This window comes from Lactuca sativa, chromosome 5, assembly GCF_002870075.4.
Source record: "Lactuca sativa cultivar Salinas chromosome 5, Lsat_Salinas_v11, whole genome shotgun sequence".
NCBI lineage: Eukaryota > Viridiplantae > Streptophyta > Magnoliopsida > Asterales > Asteraceae > Lactuca > Lactuca sativa.
Window position 1 is genome coordinate 202779266 of NC_056627.2, and position 13212 is coordinate 202792477.

Here is a 13212-nt window from a genome sequence, read left to right on the forward strand (position 1 = left end):
GGCTCTGATACCAACTTGTAGCGACGTAAATTTTCAAACAAAATTTTCATTTTAAAAATCACATATTTGTCCTAACACATTTCAAAACAATATCATTTATTTAACTTACAACACAACTCCATAATTGTTTGATGAATAATCCAGGATCCTCAAAATATAACTCTTTCTATGATGTGTACAATCAAGCTGACGCCTTCCTGCGGTCCTGAGAAAAACCTGAAACACATATCACATAACACGGTAAGCACGAAGCTTAGTGAGTTCCCCAAAATACCACACACATCTCAGTAGCCTCTCATGGCTATACTTATATAAGACCCTCCGGTCGATGTGTCTCAGTGGGACCCTCCGGTCCCAAAACTCGGGTGGACCCTCCAGTCCCAACTCAATAAATAATAATAATAATAATAATAATAATAATAATAATAATAATAATAATAATAATAATAATAATAATAATAATAATAATAATAATAATAATAATAATAATAATAATAATAATAATAATCCGCATAAATCACAAAGACATAATGCAGAATATCACAATACACAGATAAGCACATAAGACAGCTCAGTCACACAAGGATACCACTCATGGTAAGTATAGTGAGAAGACTCACCTCGGATGATGAACAACCCTTATAAACGTTGTTGCTACGCACCGGCCTCTAACTCTGAGCCAAAACCACAATTAACCCAATTAGGAACTAAGTCCAAACTCTCACTAATTAGGTCATAAGGTAGTCCACTAACCAGCCTATCGATAAGCTAAAACCCATTGGGCCCACCAAGGCCCAATAATAAATGGGCATTCCCGAGGCCCAACTCTCAAATCTAAATGGTAAGCCCAACTCAAGGGCCCAAAGCACATACGCATATTCTTCTCATCCGAAACTCTATTACAACAATCCCAAACTCCAGGCCCAACACTCAAGGCCCAAAAAGAGACTTAGCCCAAAAGTCCACAGTGAGGTTACGCAGGGCGTACCTCTCTTGGTACGCTTAGCGTACTCACGAATCTAGATTGGCCATCGGGGACACTGGGGCAGTACGTGGGGCGTACAGGAATTACGCTCAACATACTCCTTATTTTCACTCTTTCTACTCATTTGGTCTTAATCAGTTAAGACATCAACTCAAATCCCTGATCTGGACTCGCTAAAGGCTCTTACTCCATAAAGTCAGTAACTTTCAGTCTTTGCATGGCTGAGAAGGTCACAAACACCCAAAACACTCCCTCTCTTATCTAAAAAAGCTCATAACTCATGCATAGCTTGATTCCAACGTCCAAGACCTCATTTGTATGGATCCTCTCCGCTAGAAACACTTTAAAGAACAAACATTAGGCTCTGGAGTGCAACAACTCATAAAGCTTCATGCTTTGGGACCAAAAACCCTAAAATAGACCATATCATGCAGAAATCAAAAGGATGGGAAAGATTTGATCTTTATACCTTCAAATGACGCTCGATCCACAGAAAAGCTTAGATCCAAATCCTAGACTCCAACTCTATTCTCTTCCATGCTCCTTCTTCACTCCAAAAATCCCACAAGAACACTTATAAGCTCAGAATAGACACTCAAGCTCAAAGAACCGGAATTAGGGTTTTTAGAGAGGTGCAATCTGGAAATGGTGGTTGGATATGAAGACATAATGTTCCTTAAATAGGGACACTCCAAAATATTAGGGTTTCTTTCTGGACGTAGTACGCCCAGCGTACCCTCTGGTACCCCTATCGTACTGGATGACTCCGCTTTAATTTCACGCACATGAGTACGCTAAGCGTACACACATGTACGCCTAGCGTACTCAACTGCCACCTTTCTCAAATAAGGGACTCATCCTGCTACAACTTCAAACTTCCATTGCGTCCTCGATTTAACTCCGATTCCAATGAACCTCATATGCACAGAAAGGTGAAGAGATTCATTACGCTCCTAGCAACTCATCGCAACCCTGAGACTTCCGCATGCTTGGTTTGCAACGCACGAACCCTAATCACGGACAATCTGAAATAGGATGTTACAGAGAAAAGGGTTTTTAGGTAGGAAGGACATGGCAAGAGTGGAGAGTCTCCACACTCGGCTGAGAATAAAAAGGAAGGGGGTAAGGCCTTTTATCTTTGCATGTTCGTTCCTAAGGTGCCTCTTATGGATACTTGGTGTGCAAATGGTTGCATGTCATGGAAATATGATGAGTATTGATATGTATTGCTTGGATGTTTGATGGGGTAAAGAAATGAGGTGTCAACTACAAGTCAAAGCCTTAGGTCTTGCACCTAAAACCAAAATCATGGCCAAGGAAAAAGGGTTTTCAGTTTAAAGGGTGGCCGAAAACACCCCTCCTTAGGGTTTTCGGTCCTTGTGGTGTGGGCTTTCGAGTTCATTATGGCCCATTTGGGTGGGTTTTCGATTAAGGAGTATTTGGGCCAAGAGTTTCTAAGCAAAGGCCCAAAAATGGTTTTGTGCATAACTATTAGATCAAGTTTGGCCTATGAGAGGATATTACAACTTGATTCTAGGTGTAAGCATATAAGTACTCATATAGCATTGTCATTTTGAACTTCAATTGTCTAATGCAACAACGTTACATAAAGAAATTCTTTGTACATGAATACCATTTTGACCCTAAATTTGCCAGTTGTGACACCTTTCAACAACAACCTTCTCTGCAATTTCAACCCCAAACTTCTCAACGTCATCAATTTCACGCACAATCTCCACAATCATCTCAAGTTCCATCATCTTAATCCCAACCTATAAATCTCGACAAAATGACGACGACGAACGTGTTTTTAAAATTCAACAACAAGTTCTCAAAAAATATTGCTACTAGATTCTATGTTTTTATATTTTTTAGTAATTTAGGTTTTATTTTCTATGTTTTCTAGTAATTTAGTTTTAATTTTCTATTATTTTAGGTTTAATTTTCTATGTTTTTTAATTAATGTAATGTGGTTTCAATTATTTTAAAATATTTTATTATGTTATGTATTATGTTTTTTTATTTAATTTAATCATAAAACTATAAAAAATAAAAAATAAATAAATAAATTGTAGAGTGGTAACCATTTTAAATGTCTGAGTGAATCGGTGGTGGGTTGTTACTTGAGCAAACACTTGAGATAACGTGGCAATGAGTTGGAGTGCATTTCCGGTGGCTTGACTTGACTGTGACCACTCCCTGCCGAATTATTGTGAATTTATTTCATGTTGCACATTCGTGGAAACTGCAACATGCAAATGCAGTGAATTTATTTCTTAATTTCCAAGAAAACGCGGTTTACAACCATCGCTATATGACAGTTCTATAGACCGGCCCTCGAATAATATTTTTAATTAAATGAAAATAAATATCTCTTCATGCGAAGAAATATCAATGTCTGTTTGACCACAAAGAAGGGATAAGAATTCCCTTTCACGCTGTGAAGCTCCTGCAAATAATTGTCTTAGATGATATATTAAAAAATTTGCAACCAGAATCTAGTCGTCACTCACATCAGTAATTATGTTTACCGGTCATGAGGTTGAGTCCTCCTCAACCTTAGAATGGCCAGAACCATGTCGCCGGCTTACCTTTCCAGAGATTCAACGAGCAACCCAAAACTTCGATGAGTCGTTGGTGATCGGCCATGGTGGGTTTGGAAAAGTTTACAGAGGAACCATCATTAGTGAGGCAAGGCTTTTAGTTGTTGCCATCAAGAGGTTAGATTCAACTTCTAACCAAGGAGACGTAGAGTTCTGGGCAGAAGTTGAGATGCTTTCTAAGTTAAGGCACTGTCACTTGGTGTCTTTGATTGGTTATTGCACTGATGGGAGTGAAAGAATCCTTGTTTATGATTATATGCCCCATGGAACCCTTGAAGATCATCTCCACAAACTTCAAACTCCTCTACCTTGGATGCTGCGACTCAATATATGCATAGGGGCAGCTCGTGGGTTAAATTATCTTCACACTGGTACAGGAATTAAGCATGGAGTTATACACCGTGATGTGAAAAGCTCAAATATATTGTTACATAAAACATGGGCAGCTAAGATTTCTGACTTTGGATTGTCCAAGGTAGGTCCAACAAATCAACAGTTCACACACGTAAGCACTGTTGTGAAAGGAACATTCGGATATCTAGATCCAGATTACTTCTCAACTGGTAGGTTGACAAGAAAATCCGATGTGTATGCGTTTGGTGTAGTAATGTTTGAAGTACTTTGTGGGAAACGAGCAGTGGATGAAAGTCTTGATGAGGATCACTGGGGTTTAGCAAGATGGGCTCAAGAATCAATGAAAGAAGGAAGGTTAAAGCAAATTGTTGATCCTAATATAAGGGAGAGAATATCGACTAAAGGTTTAAAGGAGTTCTCAAGGCTTGCAGAACGGTGTTTAAATAGCCATCCAAAGCAACGTCCTACAATGGCTGAGGTTATGGTCGGACTCGAATCTATACTAGTTTTACAGGAGAAAACCAGTAATACATTGCACCCTGCAAGCATGACCATATTCGGTAGAAAGATGCCAATGTTTCTCTTCCAGTCAAATGGGGAAATCCATGGTATGATTCTCTGTTCATTTACTCTGTGTTTTGTTCTGGACTCTTGCTCCCTTACAGATATATTGCTTCATCTATTTTTATTCCTGTAAACTAGACCAATTCACTTCTCGTTAACATGATTGATAGTTACACACCTTTCAAATATTTCTTAAACAAAATGGGGATATAATTTAAAGCATTTTAATAAAGGTTAAGCAGATCAAGGCGTTTGAGTGAAAGACCTTTGACATTGCAACATTTTCAAAAAGTTCAACATTGAAACCACAAGACAAAGTGGTGAGATTTGAATAGGAAAAAGAGTGGATTTCAAGGATCCCAAATGAATTGGCTTTTATGTCTTTTTCAAAAGTTAAGTGGATGAATCTTTTCAATTTTTTCTGCGTCGTTTTAATGGCGTATTGTTAGGAATACACGAGAACAAACCATACAACAGAAATGGGAGTCCTTTGGTGAAGATGTCAACAAACTGATATCTCGAAGGGACATAACTCTGTCGCGAACAAAATGAATATCAATATTTATGTGTTTGGTTCGTTGATGTTGAACGGGGTTGGCCGACATGTCAATGACACTCACATTATCACAATAGATGAGAGTAGATGATCGCTGAGGTAAGTGAAGCTCACATAACAAGTTGTTTAACCAAGATATCTCAGCGAAGGCATTGGGGACACCACGATATTCGACCTCTGCACTGGACCGGGACACATTGTGTTCTTGTTTGGACGACCAAGAGATGAGGTTATCGCCGAGAAAGACAAAAAATCATGAGGTGGACCGGCGAGTGACAGGGCACAATCTGCATCAGAATAAGCAGTGAAAGCCATGGAGGGTGAGGAGTACAATTGGAGTTCATGATCAAGAGTTCCCCAAATATACCTCAAAATGCATTTGAAAGCGTGGAAGTGTGGCTCTCTGTGGTTCGTGCATGTATAGGCAGATCTGTTGGACAGCAAATGAAATGTCGGGGTGAGTAAATGTAAGATACTGGAGTGCCCCCGCAAGGTGGTGGTATAATGAAGGATCTGAAACAGGCGTGCCACCATTCCCTAGTTTTGCTAATAGATCCAAAGGGGTACGACTAGAGTTGGCGTCAATCATGATGGCTCGCTGAAGAATCTCAGAGGCATATTTCTATTGAAAGAAGAACATGCCTCACGATGATTTTGTGAAAAAAATCCCCAAAAAGCAGTTCAAGTCCCCCAAGTCGCTCATGGAGAATTCTTTACCGAGAGTGGTGATGATGTGGCAGAGCAGATGGGGTGGGGGTGGAAGCTGTTAAAATAATATCTTCGACATAAATCAGTAAGTACGCCATGTAATTGTCATGGTGCAGAATGAATAAAGATGAATCAAATCTGTTATGTTGAAACCCAAGACTCATGGCGTGTGATGCAAAACGTTGAAACCAAGCGTGGGGAGCATGTTTCAGGCCGTAAAAGGGACTTTTTTAAGCAACAAACATGAGTTGTTTTCAATTTGTCTGTGAAACCGAGAGGCAGGTACATATAAATTGTTTCTGCGAAATGAACATGAAGAAAATCATTTTTTACATCAAGCTGATGTACGGGCCAGTTTCTGGAGACAGCCAGGATGAGCACAGTACGTATGGTGGCTGGTTTGACAACCTGGATGAAAGTTTCCTTGCAATCGATGCCTAGCTGTTGGTTTTTATCATTAGCAACAAGTCATGCTTTATACCTGCTAAGGGAACCATCAGCATTAAATTTGTGTTTGTAAAGTCACTTAGAGCACACCACATTGACCCTGTACGAGGCGCTACAAGAACCCAAGTCCTATTTTTAATAAGATCCCTATATTCTCCATGCATAGCGGATTTCCAGTTAGGGTCTTGAAGGGATTGGATATGAGATTTTAGAATTGTAGAGAGAGCGGAAGTGTGATGGTTTAAACGGTTAACGGGTTTGTAAATACCACTCCGATCTCGAGTATGCATAAGATGAGTTGAAGGCTTATGAATAGAGGGGTTGATGAAAGTGGTGGGGGAACCGAGATAGTGGGGGTTGTCACCATAGGTGCTTCCAGAGTAGAGTGACTAGTTGGAGCAGAGGTTGGATCGGGCGAAAAAAGTGACAGAAGTGGGTGATGATGGAGATGTTGATGTAGGTATGATGGGTGACAATTGCCTGGTGATAGGAGTTGGTATGTGAGAGGTGGTGGTTGATGGATTAGACATAAGGAGCCGAGATGCCATATAATTGCGTGGATCAAAAATATTGAGAAAATGATAGGAAGGTGGAGCATTACGTGTCATGGATGCATAAGGGAAAACACGTTCATCAAATATGTCGTGCCGAGATAATGATATTTTTAGTGTGAAGATCAAGGCATCAAAAACCTCAATGGTTATCGTTGTATCCAAGGAAGATGAAAGGAGTGGAGCGTGGTGCTAATATGTGGGGTTTTTTGATAGAGTTTAAAGTAAGGGGTATGATTTTCAATGGATTTCGATGGAAGGCGATTAAGGAGATGTATGGCCATGTGGAGAGTCTCCACCCAATATGTTGGCAGGAGATGAGATTGGAATAGAATGGAGTGGATGAGGTTATTTATAGTCCGGAGCATACGTTCGGATTTCCATTTTGCTGGGATGCTTTTGGACACGGGAAACATAAGTGGATACCATTTTTGTCAAATATGGTGCAGAGAGTGGTGTTGTCGAGGGTGTCCAGTTGGGACCGATCATCATAAAATTCTTTGGTGTGGGATTAATCAAGTGGTGATTAACACCAAAAGTAATGTTGCAGGCTTGAAAAAGCTCTTTCCAGGCGTTGTAGTTTAGTTCCTCGAGATCAAGAGTGATTAGAACATAGGCTCGAATGTTGGTGTTGGCGAAGGGTAAGGTTTTTTCTGCTTTTTGTTGTTGGTTTTCGACTTGTTGATAGATGTTGAAGATGATGGTGAACTAGGGACGGCTAAGGTGGATCATGATGGAAAAGGAAAAAGAGAATCGAGGGATTGAGAAGAATATTCAGAGAGATTTGATGAGAGGAAAAGGGGAAAGAATTCTTTGCTATAATACCATAAAAGCGTGAGACTTCTCTTGATTGATTATGTGCAATGCATTATATATATATATATATATATATATATATATATATATATATATATATATATATATATATATATATATATATATATATATATATACATGAACATAAGGAAATGAGCCAAATACAAAATGAGCTGTATATATCTAGGACAATACAACAATAATAATATGACTAATAAATGTGATCTATATTATAGGACAGGAGTGAGTATTCTTATTCACAAGTTTGAAAATGATAGTACAATGCAATTGAAACAAGGGTTATCAGTCGTATTATATGAGCAAAGTACAAAATGTAACCGTAACATGAACACAGATGCATCCAGATACATAGATCCCACGCAAATGCAGGTCCATACCATATAGGGAGGATTCCATGCACCATGTAGGATAGGTATTTTTGTTTATTACTTCATGCCTAACAAACTTTAGCCTACTCTAAGCACTTATCTCGTCAATATATTTGGTGGTAGGTTTCTTTAGTTTGCCAGATGCAAGTCGATATCCATTCAGGTTAACAATTCTCAAGTCATGTTAAACTGATATGTTCGAAAGGTGCCCCTAGGTTGGGGTTCTAGTTCCATGTTGGACAAAGGTGTTGATTTAAGAGTCGTGTTAGTGGGTGTGTGAGTTAGTTGTTAAGAAAATTAGTTATATGAATATAACATAGCACATAAATTTTAATTCTCATAAACTTACAAAATCCACACAAAATTATAGTTCTTTTGATTTGTTCAATTTTAAGAGCTTCTTTTTTTTCTGAATTTGTTACAAAAAATATAATTTTTTTGACTTGATTCTGATGATAGTTGTTACAAATAAAATGAGAAAATAAATCACACATTAGAACATAATTCTAACACGGCTCAGTGAATATTGTGACCTATTTCCACATGACATGATGGAATATTCCTATTCACGAGCTTGAAAATTGATAGTACATTTGAAACCATAGCTAACATTTGTATTATAAAAGCAAATTACAAAACATAACCCTAACTAGAGTAGGGTCGGGCCTCAACCTACACCAAACACTTATCATGTTGATATCGGGTCAAGTTTCTTACTTTACTCGGGGGGGGGGGGGGGGGGGGGGGGTCGATAGGCACTCGGCCCTTGAATTCTCAAGTGAAATTTACAATTTCCATCTTAACTTGAGTATACTCAAACTCAACAAACCAACAACTCTCGCTCCATCTTGTCATGTTTCCTTGAAGGGATGTATTTCCCGACTTCATGTGAACATCTACCTAATCCAATAATTTCTTGAACTTCTCTTTTCGTAACTCCTTTATCAATATATCTTTTTAATTATCCTTTGTGACAATGTTTAGGATATAAAACTTATCTACTTCTACAATACCATGAATGGAATTTCAGCCTAACATCAATGTGACTTGTCTTTTCGTGATTGATTTGATTTTTTTGCAAGACACAAAGTACTCTGACTTTCACAATACAATATATACGAATGGGATCGTGCATCCATATACCCTCGTATATTCCGTTAATCGTTGACATGCATTTTTCTTTAGTTGTAGACAAGGCAACAATGTATAGTGTTGACTTTTAACTTATAACATAATTGAATTTAATAAATATATAACATGTCAATGATCTTCTTTTCACCCGATCATTGTAGTCCTCCGAGTCCACATAGCCAACCAACCCTTACTTTATGTACTCGCACCATAGTTGTTCCCTTTAAGTATCGTATAATCCACCTGACTGCTCCCAATGACCCTTTCCTATATTGCATGTAAATCTACTTACCACATAAATTACACGAGTTACATCAGGTATCATAAACACAATATAATACATCAGACTTCCAATAACACTTGAATATGGAACTCTACTCATGTATGTATTTTCCTTATATATAATTGGTATAGTGCTCCAATCAAGTTTAAAGTATGCTGCTAAAAGAGTTTCAACAGTTTTGGACTGATCAATATGGAATGATTTCAAAACTTTCTCAATATAACTTTCTTAAGAGACTTATATCATCCATACTTTATATCCCTTCGAATCTCTATACCCACTAATTCTTTGTTATACCTAAATCCTTCATCTCAAACTTACTTTTCATAAAAAGATTTCAAGTCATTAATTTCAACCATATTCTTAGCTACAATTAACATGTTATCTACGTATAACATCAAATACATATAGGAACGATCAGATAGTTGCTTTGAGTAGACACAATTGACAAACTGGTTTCTAACATAGCCTTAGGAAACCATAAACGAATCAAACTTCTTGTATCACTATTTTGTACCCTGCTTTAAACCATATATAGCTTTATTTAACAAATATACATGATCTTTCTGGAGTCAAGGAAACCTTATGGCTGGGATATATAGTTCTTTTATGCTAGATCACCATGAAGAAATGTAGTTTTGACATCAAGTTTCTTAAGTTCTGGATTAAGTGCATTCATCATGGATAATATAACCAGAATTGTATTATGTTTCATGACAGGTGAGAAAACCTCATGCTATTTGATTCCTTTCTAGAGTGTTTCCTTCTTCTGTACACCATAATCAATAACCTTTCACTCTAGTTGTATATACAATAAATATACACTTCATATCCCTCAACTTCAATTACCATCATTAACATGAGCATAAGTTGGAGAACCAAATATAAATAAAATAGAACAACCAGAGGGTTCAATGGATCGTAACTCTTGAGGAATCTTTAATTCAATTGCAGATTGATGGAGATCTATTCAACAGATAACAAGACGTACTAATTTCTTCTATTTGTAATTGCTTTATGTATATTAGCAAATAAACATATACATCTTGCTGATTGCAACAATGTTTGGTTCATCAGTTCTATCAACTCCATTTTCTTGTGGTGTGTTTCCAATAATGTAGTGCCTCACCATACCTTCCTATTTTATACAAGTCATTAAATGAATTATTGGGAAAATCTAACACAGTATCTGCTCTAAGTGTCTTGACTTGTTTATCTATCTGTTTTTCAACGACAATCTTCCACTCCTTGAACTGTTCAAAGACTTCATCTTTTGTTTTTAGAAAGTACAACCACAGTTTTCTTGAGTCGATAGCCATTCGGCCCTTGAATTCTCAAGTGAAATTTACAATTTCCATCTTAACTTGAGTATACTCAAACTCAACAAACCAACAACTCTCGCTCCATCTTGTCATGTTTCCTTGAAGGGATGTATTTCCCGACTTCATGTGAACATCTACCTAATCCATTAATTTCTTGAACTTCTCTTTTCGTAACTCCTTTATCAATATATCTTTTTAATTTTCCTTTGTGACAATGTTTAGGATATAAAACTTATCTACTTCTACAATACCATGAATGGAATTTCAGCCTAACATCAATGTGACTTGTCTTTTCGTGATTGATTTGATTTTTTTTGCAAGACACAAAGTACTCTGACTTTCACAATACAATATATACGAATGGGATCGTGCATCCATATACCCTCGTATATTCCGTTAATCGTTGACATGCATTTTTCTTTAGTTGTAGACAAGGCAACAATGTATAGTGTTGACTTTTAACTTATAACATAATTGAATTTAATAAATATATAACATGTCAATGATCTTCTTTTCACCCGATCATTGTAGTCCTCCGAGTCCACATAGCCAACCAACCCTTACTTTATGTACTCGCACCATAGTTGTTCCCTTTAAGTATCGTATAATCCACCTGACTGCTCCCAATGACCCTTTCCTATATTGCATGTAAATCTACTTACCACATAAATTACACGAGTTACATCAGGTATCATAAACACAATATAATACATCAGACTTCCAATAACACTTGAATATGGAACTCTACTCATGTATGTATTTTCCTTATATATAATTGGTATAGTGCTCCAATCAAGTTTAAAGTATGCTGCTAAAAGAGTTTCAACAGTTTTGGACTGATCAATATGGAATGATTTCAAAACTTTCTCAATATAACTTTCTTAAGAGACTTATATCATCCATACTTTATATCCCTTTGAATCTCTATACCCACTAATTCTTTGTTATACCTAAATCCTTCATCTCAAACTTACTTTTCATAAAAAGATTTCAAGTCATTAATTTCAACCATATTCTTAGCTACAATTAACATGTTATCTACGTATAACATCAAATACATATAGGAACGATCAGATAGTTGCTTTGAGTAGACACAATTGACAAACTGGTTTCTAACATAGCCTTAGGAAACCATAAACGAATCAAACTTCTTGTATCACTATTTTGTACCCTGCTTTCAACCATATATAGCTTTATTTAACAAATATACATGATCTTTCTGGAGTCAAGGAAACCTTATGGCTGGGATATATAGTTCTTTTATGCTAGATCACCATGAAGAAATGTAGTTTTGACATCAAGTTTCTTAAGTTCTGGATTAAGTGCATTCATCATGGATAATATAACCAGAATTGTATTATGTTTCATGACAGGTGAGAAAACCTCATGCTATTTGATTCCTTTCTAGAGTGTTTCCTTCTTCTGTACACCATAATCAATAACCTTTCACTCTAGTTGTATATACAATAAATATACACTTCATATCCCTCAACTTCAATTACCATCATTAACATGAGCATAAGTAGGAGAACCAAATATAAATAAAATAGAACAACTAGAGGGTTCAATGGATCGTAACTCTTGAGGAATCTTTAATTCAATTGCAGATTGATGGAGATCTATTCAACAGATAACAAGACGTACTAATTTCTTCTATTTGTAATTGCTTTATATATATTAGCAAATAAACATATACATCTTGCTGATTGCATCAATGTTTGGTTCATCAGTTCTATCAACTCCATTTTCTTGTGGTGTGTTTCCAATAATGTAGTGCCTCACCATACCTTCCTATTTTATACAAGTCATTAAATGAATTATTGGGAAAATCTAACACAGTATCAGCTCTAAGTGTCTTGACTTGTTTATCTATCTGTTTTTCAACGACAATCTTCCACTCCTTGAACTGTTCAAAGACTTCATCTTTTGTTTTTAGAAAGTACAACCACAGTTTTCTTGAGTCGATAGCCATTCGGCCCTTGAATTCTCAAGTGAAATTTACAATTTCCATCTTAACTTGAGTATACTCAAACTCAACAAACCAACAACTCTCGCTCCATCTTGTCATGTTTCCTTGAAGGGATGTATTTCCCGACTTCATGTGAACATCTACCTAATCCATTAATTTCTTGAACTTCTCTTTTCGTAACTCCTTTATCAATATATCTTTTTAATTTTCCTTTGTGACAATGTTTAGGATATAAAACTTATCTACTTCTACAATACCATGAATGGAATTTCAGCCTAACATCAATGTGACTTGTCTTTTCGTGATTGATTTGATTTTTTTGCAAGACACAAAGTACTCTGACTTTCACAATACAATATATACGAATGGGATCGTGCATCCATATACCCTCGTATATTCCGTTAATCGTTGACATGCATTTTTCTTTAGTTGTAGACAAGGCAACAATGTATAGTGTTGACTTTTAACTTATAACATAATTGAATTTAATAAATATATAACATGTCAATGATCTTCTTTTCACCCGATCATTGT

General features: G+C 36.7%; 1 protein-coding gene across 1 annotated transcript in view; it reads left to right on the top strand.

The window, feature by feature from the left end:
* Positions 1-3370: 3370 nt before the first annotated feature.
* The window catches only part of LOC111891529 (serine/threonine-protein kinase PBL34), a 31155-nt gene continuing 21313 nt past the window's right edge, over positions 3371-13212 (top strand). The window contains exon 1 of the mRNA XM_023887576.3: positions 3371-4550. Coding sequence (XP_023743344.2) covers positions 3509-4550 — 1042 coding nt within the window. The 5' untranslated portion in view covers positions 3371-3508. The remainder of the gene's footprint in view (positions 4551-13212) is intronic.